The sequence below is a fragment of the Pteropus alecto genome, unplaced genomic scaffold (genome assembly GCF_000325575.1).
Source record: "Pteropus alecto unplaced genomic scaffold, ASM32557v1 scaffold414, whole genome shotgun sequence".
In the NCBI taxonomy this organism is placed as follows: Eukaryota; Metazoa; Chordata; class Mammalia; order Chiroptera; family Pteropodidae; genus Pteropus; species Pteropus alecto.
The window spans coordinates 1,673,197-1,694,553 of NW_006435781.1; the positions used below are offsets into that span (position 1 = coordinate 1,673,197).

Here is a 21,357-nt window from a genome sequence, read left to right on the forward strand (position 1 = left end):
ATCACTCTCCAAAGCGATTTTTACACCCATGGGAGTCAATCTATGTTCCCCAAACCATAAGGCAGCATAAAAACTGCAACTGGAATGGCTCTCAAGACTAATTAATAAAATAATGCTCTATATGCGATGAAGTGTTATAATTAAAGCTCAAATGTGCCTTAGCAAATATAAACTGACCAATTTTTATATCTTTTGAATACATTATCCTGGCTTTTACAGTTTCTCATTACTTGCCTCACTAGACTGACTCGTTTTCAATTAGTGCGTATTATTCTGGTCTAGATATATTTTTAAAACTGACTTCCTTTGTTTTACTTGAGCAGTTGCTAAAGTGATATTTATTACTTGTCTACTTCTGTGATTCACCTAGGGAGAGTTTTAAAGGAGCAAATTATAGTGGGGAATTTCTAAGAATTGCCATAAACCATGAGCTTATTTAATTCTCTTCATCTTACCCCAAATCCAAATGGAGATTAGGTCTTGATTATAAGAACACTGTAGGGAATGACTTTTTGTTTTCATTTGTATTAATGAAATTGTTTGTCATTAGGTTTTTATCTTTCAGTTTAAAAATCTTTGTAATTCCTCCCTAAAGACCTTTAAGGACACCTTCAAAGCTTTCTAAGATTTTCTGGTTAAGATTTAGATGGAAATAATCAATGCATATGTTATTAAAAGACTGGACAGAAAGCCATTATATTGTGGATGCTGTTGACAAATGAAAAGGCTTGAATAAAGTAGTTTATTTGTTCATTTGTCAGGTTATATATTATGCATGTTCGATTTCCTCAGAAGTCACCACAAAGTTCAGAAATTCAGTAGAATTATCCTGAAATCACGTTGTAGATTACACATTTATTTAAGCTAATTCTGTTATCAATACTGGCCTGCTTCCTTTGGGTTTTAGTATGTGTGTTATGTTAACTTGATGAGTTCTCCGTGTTTTCTTTCCATAGAAATAGAAAATGTCTTTGGGTACCATTTGCGAATGTTGAGATTCAAGTCAGTTCTGTGCTTAAAAAAAAAGAAATGCATTGTTCCTTATCATTTCTGAAAAAAAAAATTATGATAGAGTGATTCATTCCAACATTTAATGACCTGGTCTCTTGAATTTTCTAACAAGTTCGATTCCCCTGCAAAGTTCACTGTTAGTTATGTCCACTCTAAAATGTCTGCTTGGAAGTACAAATCTTTTTGATCTAGTCTTCATCACTAATAGAGTAAGCTACTTTTGTATAAGTTTGATATTTTATGCAGTCATATATAGGAATGCTGAATAGAAAAGATTTTAAATTATTTTTAGAACTTCATTTTGAGGAATTCTTCTGAAAACTAGCTATATCATCAAAACTTGAAAACAGTGATCTAGGATATGCTACCTTTTTAATGACTATAAAAAGAAAATATGAATAATTTACAAATTGATTTCTGTACCAAAGTCCTCTTTCTAATCATGTCAAAATATTTTTATACTTTGACAAATATTCTTAAAAATAATATTTGTATAGTACTTTGCCTTTACAAAGCATTTTTACACAAATTCATTTAATTACAAATGGGCCCCTGCTTTTTTTCTGTGTTCTTCCTTTTCCTCAAAAATTTATTTTAGGAAAAACCGTAGCATAACTAGGACTCCTAGAATTTATTGATCCTTTTAGTAATTATTTATTGAGTGTGTACTCTATGCCAAGGGCTGAGATACAGCAGTGAACAAAACAAGACTGCCCCTATAGACCTTCAAATTTTAGTGAAGGAAATACTCAGTAAGCCAATAAATTAATATATAAAATTGCATCAGGTCAGTGCTCTGAAAGGGAAAATAAACAAAACAGGGATAAAGGCTGAGAGGTTCTGGCCTACCTGAGGAAGTTATTTTTGAGCAAAGGCCTGTGTGAGCAAATGAGCTAAGCAAAGACCTCTAGTGAAGAGTATTCTAGGCAGAAGAAGCAGCAAATGCAAAGCCCAGATGTTAGAGAAGGTTTGGGGTATTCAAGGAATAGCAAGACAGGCTAGTGGCAGGTTGTAGAGAGAGGGAAACACCAGAAAATGAATTGTCTTGTCTGCTACAGTTTGGAAGTAGATTTTATTCTGTGTGTAATGAGACATCACTAGAGGACTGTAAGCAGGGATGATATGACCTGAATTATGTGTTCAGAAGTTGACTTTGCCTACTCTATGGAGAATTGATAGTAGGTGGAGGAAAAGTGAAAGCAGGGAGAAAATTAAGAGGGTTGTCGAAGTCATCTGAGAAAGAGATGATAATGACTTAAACTGGAGAGGAACTGATAGATATGCTGAAAAATTATTTGATCTAAAATATATTTTGAAGGTAGAGCTGATAGAACTTAAGATAGATGGGATGTGAAATGTGAGAGAAAGCAAAGAGCCAAGGATGACTATGAAGTCTATGGTTTGAAGAAATGGGGACATGATGATGCCATTTATGGAGATAGGAAAGCCTGCAAAATGGTTGTAGATGAGGGTGCGTAAATGGAGCAAAACAAGTGTTCCATTTTTGGATTATGTTGATAGAGACAAATGGTATGATTCAGAAATTATTCACCACTTACACTTGACAAACTCAAATTTTGCCCGAGCCTCTCGAGAATGGATAGACATTAATTCGTTACAGGGTTTTCTGATAATCTATTGATCTGTATTGTTGTTTCAGAAGGAATTTCCAAAATTTAAAGTTTAGGCTCAATGACCTAAAACTTAATTCTCTAAATGACCATGGGAACAAATTGTATTTTCACCAGTGATTTCTCAAGGTCTGTTCAGAACTTAGCAACATTATTGTCAGTAGGAAGTGACCGCCAGTGGTTGTTGGAGGCAGCCCAACCTTAGGATTGAAAGTTAAACAGCTGTTCAAGATGCTGTGTGGGCATTAAACTATCCCTTTATAATATCACAGATCTGTGAGCAGGCTGGGCTCTATTCTAGTTTGTGCCCTTGATCTCAGAGAATACAACTTATAGTTTAAAAGACTTCCAAAAAAATAAATCTTGACAAGGAGTTTGTGTAACACATTTCCCCCCTAAACACTCAAAAATATTTTTTCATTGCATTCAATTAGAATTAAAAAATAACAATTTTAGGCTTGAAATATGTCCATTTATTTTTCAACTTTGCTTCAAATCGATTTAATCTCATTTATAAATGTTGTTCATGTCGTTGACTATCTGAAACAATGGTTAGATGTATCTTATACTACGGTCCTTTATCTGGTTTTCTAACTGGGTGTTCTGTTGTTCCACAATATGTATTGAGGATCTACTATGTGTCATGCTATGGCTATAATTTTTGTCATTAGTAATGATGCCTAGGAGAGAACATCTCAAACTGCCAGCATGTAACAGGCCTGTGGCCAATTAATGATCTAAACATGTTGATTATAGAATATTTGAACTAGGTATTAGAACTTAGATAAGGTGTTTAGCAAACCCCCACATTTTACAAGTGAGAATGTAAAGCTCAGGGAGATTTCATGACCTTTCCAGATCATGCAGCCAAAGTTTTGGCTCAACCTAGACTTGAACTCCAGGTTTCCAGCCATTTAGGGCAGTGCTCTTTTCACCATTTCTGTCTGCCTCCCAGGATGGTTCTGTTAAGTTCTGCTAATTAATATGGAAATAAGGTATAGTCACTTTATCAGATTTCACTCTGAATAACATGAATATATCCTTGCCACTTCAATGGAAATATGGGTAAAATTCAGCTCCATGGAAGCTACATGATTGAAAGAAATCTGTGTTTTGAAAAACAAGGGCTTTTGGTTACATCCACAGTAAGGGGACAATTTTCTCTAGGTGAAAGCAGCTTAGCTTCTCTCTCTGTAATGTCAGTACCTCTGCCCAGAGCTCTCATCTGCCCCTCTCTTCTGTGAGGTACATCAAGCAAATCAGTATCTCACCCTTAATTCCTTCTACACATGGTTCTAAGCTACTTCTATTTGTGATATTATTACGTATTCGTGGCAATAGTCACCCTTTTCTTCCTGCAAGGAAGGACAGAAAAAAAAAATCCCAAATAATCGACTTGATTCTTCTCTACACTTTCAGGATTTTAAAGTTCATGATGTGCTTCATGGTCATTAAGATTGTCCACTTATGTGGCTTCCAAATTGTTATAAATCAGGGAACTTTTTTTTTTTTTTTTTTACTATCACTCATTTTCAGCCTAGCTTAAGAATTTCAAGACTTGGATTAAATGACTAATGAACCGATGGCCTTAGATAAATCCTAATTTATCTGTACTTCACTTTGCATTGGTAAAACATTCATTTCATAAAAGTATATACAAACATACCTACTCAACCAAACTATTGACTCCTTAAGGACAAAGATCAGGTCCTTACATCTTTTCTACCTTGAAAATAAATATTCTTGAATGAATTAATCAATCAACATACAAGTCACCCAGTTGGTTAGTATTTGTGATATGTAAATACTTTCCAGCAGATAATTTAACCTTCAAAATAAATGGATTTACTTTGGGGTTTACTGCTAGTGTAATTTTGTAGTACATAATTCATGTAAGTTTATTTTGTGAACCTTAAGAAGCTAAAGGAAAAATATCGGTTTAGTATGTTTAATTTTTTCTCATTCGTAAGACAAAATAATATGTTTTTTTTTTTTCACGAAGGTGCTCTAAGTCTTTAGTAGTTGCTTCTACTTCTCTCACATCACTATTTCAGGCCCTAGGGCCTAGTTGTCTTAGAAAGGGGAAGAGGACAGTATAGGGAAGAGGATGGGTTTTAAAGAAAATAAACATCTGTTCAAAAGATTCAGAAAGTAAATATCTTAATATTTGAAGACTGACATCTAAATAGCGTAAAGATATATTCTGTATGTGTATGGAAAAAGAGCTTTACATAAGATAACTTTTTGACATAAGCACATGATTGAACCAACTTATCTGATTTAAAATATTAAGCATAATCTATAAGAAAAAGTCAATATTATATATGAGTATATATTTCCCAAACATCATTCAAATAACTTTCTTTGAGAGACAAGATGCTTAGTACTAGAGTCAAGGCTGTTGACATTGAACTTCCTTAGTTTTGTTTTAAGATATCTCCATTTCTTTCCTTTTGAAAGGCAATGAACTATTGATAATAGTTCATGATAAGTTTATGATAAGGTGATTAGATATTGAAAAGTTGACTTTCCATTATTTTAATGCAGAATCTTCTTCATGAGTTCTTTTTTTGTCATTGTTGTTGTTTTTACTGAAGAAGCCTATCTCTTTTAAACTCCAAGCTACAAGGACCACTGATGTCCATTGCCTAAAACAGTGTCTGTTACATAGTAGGTGCTCAAAATTTGTTATATAAATAGATGGAAGAGGACCTTTCATATAACTATATTTGAAATGACATATTTATAGTTTTTCCCCCACACAAGAAACATTGTTTTCTTTATCCTCTTATTTTCTTGAACCAACTATTTCTCCCTTTTTTTCTAGAAGTTTTACTCTTTTTGTATTTTGTCTAAATCTTCCCCAGTTTCTGAAAATACAGTCACTTAACCTTCTCTTCCATCCACTTTCTTTCCTTAATTTCAGGCAAAGATGTGAAAATAATGGTGCTTATGTCTTTGTATGATAGAACTCCCTTTGTCTTTTCTTTAGACTCATTTTAATCCTTAGTGACTCATATTTAAGAAATGAACTGTGCAGCTGTGGTGGAGCTAAGCCCTTGGCAACAACCATAGGGGCAAACAAGTGGTATCGCACAATAGATGGATGGTCCTTACCCTTGAATTATTTGCTGTTTGGTTTTAACAATAGAAATGCATCATCAAACAGTATCTTGGACTTTTTCAGTCTGAAAAGACCTTTAAGATCCATTTCCTTATTTTACAGACCTTGCTCCAATAATTATCTCCACTTTCTCCTATCTAGGTCATTAATACATCCCTCTCTGCTATGGTGACTAACTGTCCTGGTTTGAGACTATCCTGGTTTCAGCATTGAAGTCCCACATCATGAAATATACCTCAGTACCTGGCAAACCAGTATGCTTGGCTATCTTACTATTGGCTTCCATCTTTCGGTGTATATTTAAACCATTTCTATCCTTAAAAGATCCTCTCTGTCCTCCTGCCCTATCTTTCTCTTCTAAATCTCAAAAAAAAAAAAAAAGATACTGCAAAAATAGTTTTTATTTGAAACACCTACTTCTTCCTCTCCCACCCATTCCTCAACTAAGCTTACTTCTAAGGCTACCGCCCTCCACTGAAACTTTTCTCACTGAGTCCCATGAGCACTTTTCAGTGCTGATCTTGCTTTACCTCTGTGTTGCATGATTGGACACTCTTTATTTCTTTCTTCCTCTCAAACTCTAACTCTCTCTTCAATAGTTCTATACTCTTCATTTCCCTCAATCTTTCCACCTTTGGCCTCTCTTGGAATCCAGTTCCTCTGTCTGCCCAACAAATTTTTCTATTCTCCAGGATTTTGTTTTCAGCTCACTCTAGTGACTGAGCACTCTCATTTACTTATATAATTTTAACCCTTACCTATAGGCACTCAGTGGATATTAGCTTAGTGAGAGATTACCTCTTAAATCTCCTTCCTTCTCCCTAAACATTACACTTATATTTATTTCTTTCTGGAATGTTACCTCTCCAAGCTGAGCATATCACACCCCCTTACTCTGTTCCCCATACAGATTTCCCTTTATATTACTGTTGGGTTTTTAATATTCATCTTTATTAATTTTATCCTGAATGCACACATGCACATGAGGTGTTCTGGATCAGAGACAGATTTTTCTTGATTAGTTCACGGTAAATATCATCACCACTCTCCTCCTGTCTTTGCCCAAGTCAGAGGTTCCTAATTACCTACAAGACAAAATCTAGGTTTCTTAGCAGAGCATATATGGTCATAGGTTGAGCTTCACATTGAGATAACAATGTCCTGCTTCATCTCTGGACATAACCTCTCCTTATACTTTGTGTTCTAGAACACTGGTCTACTTGAAATAACTATATATGCCATACTGTATTATGCCCTAGGTCTTCGTGCTTACATTTTTGTCTCCTTTCTTTCCTTTTCCTCTAACTTGCTCTTCCTTGGCTAGCTCATGTTCATGCTTTAGAATTCTTCATGAATACTATATCTTCTCCAGGAAGCCTTTCCCAATTTCCTTTTCCATATAATGCAAGCTTATAGCACTTTCCACATTACATTAAAATTATTTATGTGTTTGACTCTTCCACTATATTATATTAGTTCCTCAATGAGAGGGTCAGTTCCACTTTCAACTTTGTATTTCTAGCCCCTAGTACAATCACCGACATATAGTAGTTCAATAAAAGGAGCAGTTATTAATTTTATAATTAGTAATATCACTATCGGTTGCCTCTTGTCAAGTCTAAATGAAGAGACCAGGCAAAAATAATAATTTTCTTGAAGCTGGGAAAATTAAATGTATAAGAAAAATACAGGAATAGAAGAACTATCTACATATACATGCATGCATGCATGCACGCGTACGTGCACACACAGACACAGATTTCAAATGAAATATTAGCGGGAGACTCAGACTTACCTGTAAATAGAGTAAACAACCCACCTACTCTGTATGATTTTAAAGGAGCAAGATTATTCTACTACACAGAAATTACATCTCTATTCACAGGCCGAATTCTAATATTCCACTTATAGAATTTCATTATTTTGGTTCAGACACCTTGCCTCTCTCTACTGAACTCTAAGTAACTATAGAAGATGAATCACTTTGCAAAGTAATAGACAAAGAATTCCTTTGAATGGTGAACACCATTAGGATTCTATTTGTAAATATGTCATATAATACATTTGTAAATATGTCATATAATAATGAGTTCTTGAGCACTCATATAACACAACATATCTGAAGTTTAAGGAGCTGCTAATTTTTCTCCTTGTAACAGAACAGGGCTTAAATCCAGTAGGCAACTCTACTAAAAATAGGATAGAATTTTTAAAAGATATGAATAATTAACTCCTAGATCAGGGCAATTATTATTACTGTAGTTTTTACACTGATCTATTAGCATTCATGTGGTATTTCATACTTTAATTAACACCTTCACTTCTGATATTGCAGAATCTGAGTCCATACCTATCTTTGGTGCTTTCAGAGCATCTGTTAGTTTATCCTAACCTCACAGGATGTCTCATCACCCTTCGCACTCTGTATATGAATTTTACTGTGTTCATTCTTTATCTAGTGTTTGTTTTCTCCCTTCTTTTGGTCCATAAACTTCTTGAAGGCAGAAACTGTGTATTTTGCTTTTCTTTTAACCCCCAGTAACAAGGAAGATTAAAGATTAGAGCTTAAAATCAATAACTAGCCTAGATGACCTCGAGACACCTATTCTAGGTCTACTCATTTTTTACAAACTTGATCCCACAACTCCTACCACTGGTATACCTCGAAACATATCTACCATTCTCAAAGAAGTCACAGTGAATAATGTAATAGGTATTTTTTTTTAATTATTGGATTTTTAACTCAGTTTAGTAATAATACATCACTTTATTCATCGTCAGACATTTGGGCTGAATTAATGGTGATTGTGAATTGGATTGCTTGTATACTTCAATACAGCCTAAGTTCTTACAAATAGCTCTTCGGGCTTCCCATTATGTTCTGGATATCCATTCTTTTGGATATGTATGTCTTCATTAGCCCTGCTAGGGTTTTGCAATATATATCTTGTGACTTTAGCTCTAGATTTTAAGTTTGGCGGGCAGGTTATATAAATAAATCACTCTTGTCTTAATGAAAGGGCATTAACATATCTTGAAAGCTCCCCTATCCTCTCCAGGATAGTTTTACAAACACAGTCATTTGCTGGTTAATAGAGATATCCATATGGCCTTCTTTGCCGTATTATAATTATCAGTTTATAAATAAATGACTAGAAATTAACCTAGGAATTTTATAACCAAGTTCTGAGCACCCAGGATTAATTTTGAGAAGAATGTCACAAGCCAACTCAGCATTTCTTTTCATTTTATTTCACAGGCCTTTAAGAGGGAATTGAAAACGAAGGAACCTGTAATCATGAGTACTCTTGAGACTGTGCGAATATTTCTGACAGAACAGCCTTTGGAAGGACTAGAGAAACTCTACCAGGAGCCCAGAGGTAATTGAATGTGGAACTGTAATAACGTATTGATAGAAGGATCAGTGGTGACAGAGCAACCCATCCATTCTGGCTGCCAGGATCTGGATACCTCTCATATTTTCTAGGTTAAATAGAATCAAGTCAAATTAAACATAGATATTGAAAAAAGAATAAGCAATCATAAACCACCATGCATAAATTCGTCTGCACATTCATAAATAAACATTAAAAGAGATTAGCGATCAGCTATTAAAACACTTAGGAAATAATAAACAAAAGAGATTATCTGTGAGGAAGAATTCTATTGTTACAAAGACTCAAGTTAATTTTCCATTTAAGAGCCTGACTGCAGTAAATTAGAGCTCGTCATGTGCATCCTAACATTTTTCTCCTCAATAGCTTACATTAATCTTGGAGTATCTGATTGATATAATGTAGAACAAATTCACTCAGGAAGACAGACTTTAGATGTGCTAGACTATATCAAAATTCATGCCGAACTGCAAAAGAGCCATTAATCTGTAGGTTGGCCTCTTGTTAAACTGACTCTCTTTCTTTCTTCCACTATGATCTTTTCAACGATTTTTTTTTTTTAACGAAAAATGAATATGGCCTAAAACTTTGTCCTTTTACCAATTTAGAGCTACCGCCTGAGGAGAGAGCCCAGAATGTCACACGGCTTCTACAAAAGCAGGCTGAGGAGGTCGACACTGAGTGGGAAAAATTAAACCTGCACTCCACTGACTGGCAGAGAAAACTAGATGAGGCCCTTGAAAGACTCCAGGAACTTCAGGAGGCCACGGATGAGCTGGACCTCAAACTACGTCAAGCTGAGGTGATCAAGGGATCCTGGCAGCCCGTGGGCGATCTCCTCATTGACTCTCTCCAAGATCACCTCGAGAAAGTCAAGGTACCATCTACTACTTTTCTTCATGGCCCTTTGAGAGACATAAAAGAGGTTCTAATCTGAACTCTAGTGCAGGACTTTTTTCTCACAAAGTTAAAAATAAGGCCATTAAACATTAGAAATCAGCCCATCTTTCACAAATTCAGTCTTCTTGCATGTAGTATTTTCTTCAAGAGATGATAGTGATCTAATAGTCTGTTTTCAATAATATAAAATGAAATATTAAAATTTACAGGGCAAAAAAATCATTTTGATTTTGGTGTTAGTAAATTAATTTAAGCGTTTGTACTAAAGTGGTTTGATTTACGTGTGTGTGTCCTTTGCGGTATTTAATATCAGTGTAGGAAAATATACAACATTTAATCAAGACCCAAAGGTCTAGATTTGGGCCTTTTTGCTAACTAAACTATGTGACTTGGGTATGTTATGGTACCGTTACAGCCATCATCACTGCCCTTCCCTTAGGAGACAATGTGTATAATACAATTTTGAGTTGTATTAGTCCACTGTAGATATTAAGAGATGGCATTATATATTTGTAATACTCTTAAATTAAGTTTATTGGGGTAACATTTGTTAATAACATATAAGATTCAGGTGTACAACTTTATAATATGACATCTGATACTCTATTGTGTGCTCACCACCCAAAGTCGTCTCCTTCCATCACCATATATTTGACCCCTTTACCCTCTTTGTCCTCCCCCCACCCATCTTCTCCTCTAGTAACCACTTTCTGTTGTCTAGAATACTGTCCATGAGACCGAAGTTACATTCCCTTGTGGCATAAAGCCGATAAATGTATTTATAAAGAAAAAAATATACATATTTAGGAGTATCATTGTGACAACCAGCAACTCAAAACATATTTCATTTATTCATCTAGTGTCAAAACCAACAAACATCCTCCCAGATTCAAATTCAAAATAGATGAATTCTCACCTGCACTTAGCATGTTAGGTAGCACCTTTTCTCCCTTGGCTTTCATGGCTCTGTTCCATCCACATTCTTCCTTTATTTTCCTTAATTTTGAAACTCTACCTAGCCTTCAAATGTTGGTGTCCCCAAATTTCTAACCTTAGCTTTATTCTCTTTTTAATGCATAAATGCTCTCAGTGTGAAATGGCATGGACGGTGATAAATCTGAATTTCTAGTCTGGATCTCTGGTCTCCTAACCCATAAGCCATTAGAATCAAAATGCAACCATTCTGCAATCCAGTTGATTTGTTTTCCTGTTTGTTTGTCTATTCTCTTACTGCTATCCCCTTTTACCTACCCTTTCTTCTGTTTTTCCTATTTCATTTAATGGATCATAATCCAACAAACTGGTCAGGCTAGAAACTTGAAGCCCATCCTTAAATCTGTCTACATTTCCACTGACTGCCTGTGATTGCTTATTTTACCTCAAAATATCTCTTTTATATTTTTTCTCCTCTTTTCAACCATGTCCTGTTCTAACCCCCAGTATCTGGTACTCAGATTGTGGTCTTCTACATCTTTAAACCCCATTTCCAAGTCAGTGTACCTGGCATATCAGAAACACTACATTTTAAATATTTGATGAATGAATGAACAGTTTATTTACTGATATTTCTGCATTATCCACCCTGTTACAAATCCAATCCAAACTCCTACAGGAAGCCGCCTGCCTGAGAATGAAGCCCAGTGAATGGAGAGGGCAGGTGGCCCTTTGCTCCTTAGCCCTGGTTTCAGTTCCTCACTGTTGCTCCCATCCTCCAGGCCATGAAATTCGCTCTGACCATACCACCCCTTTATCCAAATATGCCATCTTTTTTCATAACTCTCTACCTTTGCAATGCTCTTCTCTTTGCCTGGATCACCCCCACCTTATCTGCCAGATGAACTTCTATTCAGTGCTCAAGGCCCAACTGAAATGGCATCTGCCTTTATAGTTTTCGCTGAGTGTCTCCCACCCCCAACTCCCACCAAACAGAAGAATCTGCTCTCAATTCAGTGCTTTCACAGATCAACACACATGTTTAAATTGTCACACTTAAATTTCACATGTACTGTAGCAAGTCAATCATGTGTTTTTTCCTCCAAGAGAAGGTGAGGTTCCTAGTAGTGAGGATAACGCTGTACATCTTTGAATTCCAAGCAACATATAAAGAATATAATTCAGTGTCTTTATTCCTTCACTTAACAACTGTTTATGAGCCACTGTACAATGGGCTAGACATGTACTTATGAATGAAACAGACTTGTCTTTGCCCTCATGAAGCCTGCAGTCTAATGTTGATTTGATTAGCTCTTCATTAAGATAGTAGGTGAAGATTTAAAAGGAAACTTAAAATTTTGACTCTATAACTTTTAAAATCTCTTCCACCCCAACATTCCATTACCCTGTGTCTAACATTTAAAGCAATGGTTAACATTGCTGCTTACATGAAAATTAAAATGTTTTGAAATGTATTATCTCATGTTTATTCAGCATTAAAAATAGTATTTTTATCCAAATATATAGAAACTAAATTTTTAAGACTTTTTTCCCAAAAAATGACATTTTAGGAGAATGGCCCAAAAGAACTAAATTAATTAATAATCAATTAATGGCTGAATATATAGGCTCCAGCACAGACATAAGGAATTCATTTTTAGCCGTATCTTTCACACAGGAGCATTTGGAGGATATTGAGTATAGATAGAGAATGTATATAGCGTGATTTAATAACAAAAAATAACTAAAAGTAGAACAGCTTAAACAGCCCTTACCTAACCCTATTTGCAGTTTTCCTTTTAGTTCCCCTTTCATAGCTCTTCTCGATCCTAAGACTAAATTTATTTCCCATACGACGCTTCTATTTTTCTTAGACAAAGGTACACTTCAATTATAATACCTATCAGAATATTTATGAACTGGTCCTAATAGATGTATGTGATCATTTTGGTTTCTAAACCAGTACTATATAAGTATTTTATGTATAATTTAAAGTTATAGATTACATAAATTCATATATATTTATTTCTCTTCAGTAGCTCGTCTTCATTTTGCTGTGGAAATAAATCACTTTTCCCTGTTGCATCTCAACAACACCAGGTTTGAAATTCTGAAGCTTTGGTAATGATAGTTTCTAAGGATTGAATTTGATGAACTAAAACTTACTTTGAAAAGAGGTAGAAGAGTATTAAAAACCACCCTTCCCATTTTTTCTACTCAGCAATTTAAGACCTTTAAGGCTCCACACTGTAGGGAACTCCAAACTGATAGTTCAGCATGCAGCCAAAAGAACATTTTATATATCTGTCTCGGTTCATTTTCATCACCCCTAGTGACTCTATAATAATATCCGCCTCCATTCTGATCTCATTTGTTAAAGTTGTTATTCAAGTAACTATGCGATGTGTGCTTCTGTAGGATTTAGCATTATATCATTTCATTAGCAAATGTGGCTTTTGAATTTGGAAAATGAATAAAGCAATAACAACTAAATCCTGGGACACTATGGAAATGACATTATAGCTAGCTAATCATCTTCAGGACAGTGTACATATATAGTATATCAAACGAAAGGAATATACTATTAATATCGACTAAGAGAATCTCAGCCTTCCAAATAGAGCTTCCATAGGAATAACCACTAGAATAAAATTTAAATTTTAGATGCCTATTTATTTTTAAAATTTATGATTTATACTACTCATGAAATATTTTAAGGACAGAATCATGATTTCTTACTTTACTGGAAATAAAACCAATGTTTACATAGATACGCAAATATCCTTTCCCTGTAGTAATGGGGAATATGAATAAGTCCTTAAATCATATATCTATAAGTGAAATATAGGCAGGTTTTAATAATGTAGAACCACTTTTGAACATAAAGTCTACACGTGACAGTTTTGTTCTTAAGAACAATTCCTCTGTGAAATAATAGTTTGTGTGAGTTGTTTTTCCAAGTTTTTTGATGTTGTTCTAACCTACCATGATTTCTTTACACAGAGAGTGGTACATCATTCTTGAGCTAAGAATATTTCACTGCCCTTAATTTGCCTGTTGACTTGAAAGACAGTTTTTCCACATGCCATAGTTAAACTCTCCAAGGTTGCCATCTTGGAATATACATTTTTGCCACACCTATGTAGTTAGGCCTTTTTTGTTTTCTGTCAGACTTTTAACTTACATTTCTTACTGAGAAAAGTCAAGAGTTTTTCCAAAAGTTCTTACAATGAAATATTTTGATTAGACCTTTTTTAGAATTATAATTGAGACTAATATAATGATGTGAGTAGTAGACTAGGGACTATGACGAAGCCACCATGCTGTCCTGATTTATTTATATTCAACATTCACATCTAAAAATTTAATAGGAAAACTGGCAAATGCATCTATTCAGGCCTACTGTTGTGAGTCCCTGTGGCGTGGTTTATCTGAGAAATTTGTCAAAGAAATGCTATCTCAGAATTTGACTTTCAGAAAACCAAGTACGTTTCCTCCTGATAGATAATGTGAAATGTGATATAACATATTAGCATGTCATCTTCACTTTGACAAGCAGAAAGCTTTCAGTCATGTACACATAACTCTATCTTTCCTTACTTACTGCTTTTGTCATCTTAACCCACGTTCTAATGTTTTATTATTATTTTATTAATTTTGTTACATGTGTCATTTATATGAGTCAACCTTAAATCCTTTTTAATATAAGAGTTTTATAGAAAAAATTTATAATTCTTTCTTAGAGAGATAGGGGATACATGGTTAGACAGAACCATCACAAACAAGGCAGCTCTAAGAATGATTCAAAATATATAAGCTCTCCCAACTCAGAATAAAGGAATGGCATCTCTATAATAAGTGAGGTGTTACTGCCCATAGTAGGAAGAGGGAAGTTTACTAATATTTTGTTAATTTTCATTAAATGCAAATTAGTTGCTCTGTGGAGACGTCTGTTGTTGTTTTTATACAAATGCTGTGTGTATTGCATAAGCCTTTGAGAAGAAAATACAAACAAAAAAGTTGGACTCATAAATCTGGCTTAAGGGCGGAACTAATGCCTAGCGTATGGAGTGACTAGGGTTTTATCTAGTTTTCACAGCATGCAATTGCGATATTTAAAAGCGTATGATTTGGCCTTTGATATCTGGGAATAAGAAAGCGTATGAAAGTAAAGTCTCACTTATATACTTTAAAAGAATAATATTTATTTTTTTAAAAATAGAATGGTCATTGTCATCTTTAATAGAGCTTAGAAACTAAAGTAGAAATTCCTGACCAAATTATTTGTTCAGTGTAAAATTAATTGTAAGTCAGTGTTGCCATGAGACCTTATTACTTAGTTCTCATGTATTCTCTCTCATTTCCTGTTTTGTTTATAAAGCTAAAAGCAAATTACTTAGGACAGCAGTCTCAAATCATGTTCCTTACTCAAGCCATCTGATTTTAGATAGTGTCGTGCGTGTTTTAAAAGCCCCTACCTCAACTTAGGCAAATAGAACCTTTGTTTACCATGCTATTCTCATCTTGCCTTTGAAACTTCTGAAAAGACAGTGCGAAGTAATTGTTTCAGACATCTGTTTAGCATACTTTGAAGTGCATATAAGTTCTTTTTCAGTTTCATTTGAACCCCAGCTGTCTTCACCAAAGTCTATAATCAATCTGAATTAAGTTGTCCTACTTCTCCTAATAAGTCTCTTATTAAGTTCTGCATCAGCCTCTTAGGGAGACTTAAAAGCTAATTCATGTAGAATTGCCATTTTCTACTAATTCATTTGTCAGCTCTCCAAATTCCAACAAAAACAATCGCAAAGACTATTAATTTGGCTCTTCATAAACAACTTATGTAAGTGTAGTATACATTGGAACCAAGCAAACGATTTAAAACAGTGGGTGGGAGGAAATGAGTTGATGACATTCAACACACTTTCTTTTTAACTGTTTTGAGATGCCTTCCATATTTAAACATAAAGCCGTTTATTTAATAAGAGAAACATCCTTCTGCTTTCCTTTCATAAATAAGATAATTACAGAGTGAACTTTGCTTAGAGATAGGAAAAGGCTTTAGAACAGTTGGAAAAGAAACATGTTCTTTTTTTATTGAACTTATTTTAATTTGGACTTCTTTGGATTCCTTTGATAAACTGTGATAAAAGAAGAAGCTGGAATTACATACCATTGTTATTGCATTAAATCAGAGTTGAACAGCTCTTCTTCTGGTCATAGGATATTTAGAGGGACATGGATAATCAAAATGTTCAGCTAATAAGTTCATCTGCCATTATTCTACTAAAGAAGTATTTAATTAGATAATAAAAATTTCTCCAAATGATATCATTCTTCCTTCTATTGGAAAGCAACCATATCAAAAACTGATCCTTTAATATGCCAATCCTGTTTACTGAGGATTTACTCCAGAAGCTTTGTTTGTGGCTGGTAGTAATTAGAGTGCTATTCCTCAAGAGTCTTAGGTAATAAAAGACTATTCAAAAAAACTTAAGTAATATATTATCAGCATTAATGGATCTAAAAACTCAATCATTCATTCATTTATGATAAGGTTAAAACCTATACCCAGAGAAGTCTGATCTCATTATAGAGTGTGAATGTTTAATTTATTTCATGAATAAAATTGTACGGGGAATTGTATTAATGGCATCTTAGTTTTCCTGGGAATATTATTGTTTAGTGCCAAGCTGAGGGAGCAAGAATTTTTATTAGCTTGTGTGTACTTGTGCATATGCCACATTGACTGGAGTTCTAAAATGTGAGAGTTATTTATTTAACTGGAATTCCCTATTTCCTTAGAAAATGGACACACACAGACAATATATATTTTCATTGTCCTTTGACATCTACCAAAGTTGTAACAAGTTTAAAGTTCACAACTATGTTACTCTCCTACCATAAGCTCAACAAGGAATGATTTAAGAACAGATAATCCAAGGAGTGAGTTCCTGTGGTGTTCCTGTCACAGTTGGCAATTATGGACTTCAAAATTACACAGTTGGCACCAATATCATGCCTTACACAACTTTTCATTAACTAAGTTAAGCAATGGCATTGAATAATTGTTCCTGGTAAACCAGTTTTCGGAGTGTTATTAGAACAGATGTGCCTATGATAGTAATGTAATCCTCTCATTTAATGGAGCCTAAGAATAGTAAACTTTTTCATAAGATTTTTACACTAAAATAATATTTTATACTTAGTATGGATATTTCTATCAACAGCCAAAAGCAGTACTTCTCAAATTTCTCTACTTCAGTTCTCTTAATGCCAAGAAAACGAAGCTTGATATTTTCCCCTTTCACCCATTTTACCTCTTTTTCCTATGAGCCTGACATTTCTTTGATGTTTCCGGTTTTATTTTTTAAACCTCACATTAATTTTATGAGCTTCTCTATAGTATATTTGTTGTGTTTTAATCTGAAGACATTTTCTCTGAAATCTGAAGCAAAATGAATCCTCCAGTATATTCACGTATGGATATGAAAGCATAATTTGAGAAGCATGATATAAAAAAAATTGCCCAGTTTGTACGGGCTTCATCTCTATCACCTTCTGTCTTTTATCTACACATATACAAAGAGTAGATCCTTGCCATTTCAAATTTATCTTTTGCAATTTCCTCTGGTCCTTCTGACCCAAAAAAACTCATCACTTACAGCTCTTTGTAATTGTGAACACGTATTCTTTGAAGGTTTTGTGCAGCAGTCACTTAACTAATGTCTTAACTGGTGTTATAGGTCAGGTTCCCTGGAAGCAGACACTATGAACAGGGGTCTGGGTGCACGTGATTTGTAGATGGTCTGCTTTCAGAAGAATCCTTATGGGAGTTAGAGAAGCACCTTAAGGGAGGAGAAAGAACCAAGCAAGTATACCATCTCAGGCAAAATCTAGCTTTGCGTCCTGATCCATAAGGAGAGAGCTCTAGAATATAAACCACACAGCCGAGTTGTCCTTTACACCCCAGCCAGTCATTGGCTGTGGCCAGCAGCTTGCTAGTAAATCATTTATCAGCTAGCTGTGGAGATGAATACTGATTTGTAGCATTTTCCAATTGTCATGGCGTAAATACTCCCATCACGGTTGATTCAAGCTACCAAGATGATCTTACCGAATGCAGAATTGGGAAGAGACACACACAATTGACTCTTGGGCTCTGCTCCAGCACACCACTGTCTGTGACCTACCACTGAGGACGTGAATTACCTTCTAGACGAAGGGTGGGTGTTACCTCTTAGGCTAGGGGACTCCTATCAAGAGAGAGGCAACCGTGAGACATTAGTAGCCAACAGTCACAGCAGCTTGGGGTTAGACGCCCAAGCCAGGAAAAGTGCCCCCTACAACTGATAAGCAAACCTAGTATTCCACTCAGCCTCCATATCTCAACATGACTTTTTCAGTGCTGTTTTGTTCTAGTACATGCAACAATTCTTTAGAAACAATGAAAATTTTGTTTCTTAATGGAAAACCCACCTCCTGGGTGCCTTTTGGAATTGGTAATAGAAGAAGAGAGTTAATGAAAAGATCTAAGAAAGTCATGATTATTAGTAAGAAAATGGCTCTATAAGTCAGTTTGGCTTTATAAGTATATAATCTGTAAGTATCTGAATTGATCAGATATTTTTGCTCCAAAATCTTCACATGAATAATGGCCTACTCTTTCTGAATCTCTGTTGTGGAAGACATTCACAGTTTTTGGAATAAGACTTTCACACTTACTTTAATTTTCCTACTGGTATTGGTATTTTAATGGCACTTGTACATTTTAGGGGTTGCTTCGTGACTTAGAGCTTAACTCGCCTTCTCACTATTAATACTCTAAAATTAAGATATTTAGTCACATGATTTTTTACTTGATTTAAATGTTATCACATTTACTAATAACGACAATTGAATTTAAAAATTCTCCTCATAATCTCCTGCCAAAATAGGCAAGTGCTTTCAAGAGTTTCTGAAGTCCAGGATATGCCGAATAGTTGAGACTCTTCAACTTTTTAAAATTAAAACTGCTTGCTAGTAAGAATAGCTGGTAACTTATCCAGGAGTTCCTACATTTTATAACATCTTGTCAACCCAATGAGGATCTATGTTCAGGGGTGGAGGGTGTATACTTGGGTGTAGAAATAGAGACGGATGTGGGGTAAAACTGGGAGAACAGATAGGAGAAAGTAGGAAATAGTCTTAATTGTAGTAACTGGAGAAAGGAGATTTTTTTTTGTTTTTCCCCAAAGGTGGTGCAAAATCACTGTTAAATGTCTATGAAAAAGTTCATAGTTGTGGTATAGGGTGAGTGGTATATGTAATAAGAATTATGGGGTAAATATAATAGAAACAAAAATCTTAAAATATATTTCAGTTTTTAACAAGAAACATTCAAAACGAAATTTCCCCCTTTTTCTAGAATCGTGAGGGTGAGGCTAGGAGGATAGAAATAAAGTAATTTTTACCTTAAAAGTAATTTGATTAATGTGCAATGTAAAATTGAAATAGCTATGTATAAACCCACTCAAATCAAGTATACACTAAATAACTGAGTTAACCGAATTAGGCAGAGTAAGGGTACATTGATTGTCAATGTTTTTGAAAATTGGTCCACATATCATTGTTATGTTTTTGTTTGTAAACTTCAACATTTATTAAGTTTTCACAGTGTGTTCGGTCCTGGAACATTAAACTCTCTTAACCAGAATGAGGCTGGAGAATCTAACACTAAGATGAATTTCTATTTCCTTTTAAAGAATTGATTTTTATGGTGAACTTTTTTCATTAGAGAGTTAAGAGTCTGCCAGACCTCTTTCAAAACACACTTGTTTTTAGAAGTCTTGTTCCCTGGGATTTTGAATTATTATAGACTCATTGGGCTCATTTAGAACTTTTCCCTATCAAATATTTAAATCCTAGCATCATGATCTTAATGTGGCATTATGCAAGTTAGCAAAAAAGAATAAAGTCAATTTATTAACAATATATGCCAAAGTGCAGTAATTAAATAGAAACTAAAGTGAATGGGGAAAGTAAGCAATATATTGGTTTGGTTTCTTTTTAGAACCAGTGACAAACTACTGCCAAGTTCCATTTTATTTACTTATTTTTCTACTTTAAAACATTTTAATCCAATTTGGAATCTGTATCATTTCTGTGAACCTAAATCTTCTTAGCTCTCATTACATAATACCTATTCAATTGCTCTGTAGTTTAAGGCTCTCATCTGTCCCAAGAACAAGTAGGCCACATGCAACATTTCACTTACTTCATCTACTACTTGTTAGTGGCTATAGGCCTCCACTTCTTTCTAGCAGAGACAAGGCTAAAGAGAATGGTTCATTGTTTTCAACCTACACAAACCCCATACTAGAATGGCCACAAGGGTTATCCAATATAATGACGACTTTTGTGCAATCCAGTAAAGCCTAAGGTTAAAAGAAATATAAGCTAAACAAATGAGCGTAAGTTCTATTGATCCTTCAGCTTAATAAAATATTACCTTTGGAACCACCCTGACATTTTGTTATAAAGGTCGAGGGAAGATGTTTTCAAGGTTCTCTCAGTATTAAAATTGCTTGGGGCTTGGGGTTGAATGTCATATGCAAGATGGGTCTTAATGAAATCTGACCCACTTTGACTTTCAAAAACATATTGAATTCTTAGTGAAAATATTATTTTTTAAGATTTTAAACCCTTTTTTTTTTAAATAAAATAGTATTCTCCTTTAGATAATCAATACAGAATCACTCCCACACATTTTTTTTTTTTGGCAGGCTAGAATTTATCTTATTACTAGAAACTTTCCCCTCGTAGAGTAAATGTATTTTAATAGAAAATTTGGCATAGAGCAGTTACTGTAGCCAGAATAAAAAACTAATAGTAAAGTAAAACCCCATATTTGAAGCAAGTCCAATATTGTATAAGATATATAACATCCTCAATAGCTATTTATCTTATATTTTTATCTGTGTTAAGATTATTTTTAAATTTTATTTTATTATTAGTTGCAAGTATACAGTACATTGGTTAGACATTTATATAGTTTATGAAATGACTTGATTGCTCTTTCTCTCCTCTGGCTCTCCACCTAGCCATTATATTACTGCTGACTGCTTTCCCTATGCCGTGCTCCCCATCTCGGTGACCCTCTATCAACTACTAATTTGTACTTCTTTAACTCTTCACCGCATTCTGCCAGCTCCCCAACCCCCTCCCCTCTTACTGTCTTCAGATTGTCCTCTATATTTGTGAGTCTGTTTTTATTAATTTGTTTTTTTCCCTTAGATTCTGCATATAAGTGAAATCATATGGTATTTATCTTTCTCTGTCTGACTTATTTCACTCAGCATAATAATCTCTAGGTCTGTCCCTG

General features: G+C 34.5%; 1 protein-coding gene across 1 annotated transcript in view; it reads left to right on the plus strand.

Moving 5' to 3' along the window:
* The window catches only part of DMD (dystrophin), a 1,580,480-nt gene that overhangs the window by 1,237,439 nt on the left and 321,684 nt on the right, over positions 1-21,357 (plus strand). The window contains exons 57-58 of the mRNA XM_006911463.3: positions 9,026-9,146; positions 9,770-10,038. Of these exons, the coding sequence (XP_006911525.1) occupies positions 9,026-9,146; positions 9,770-10,038 (390 nt within the window). The remainder of the gene's footprint in view (positions 1-9,025; positions 9,147-9,769; positions 10,039-21,357) is intronic.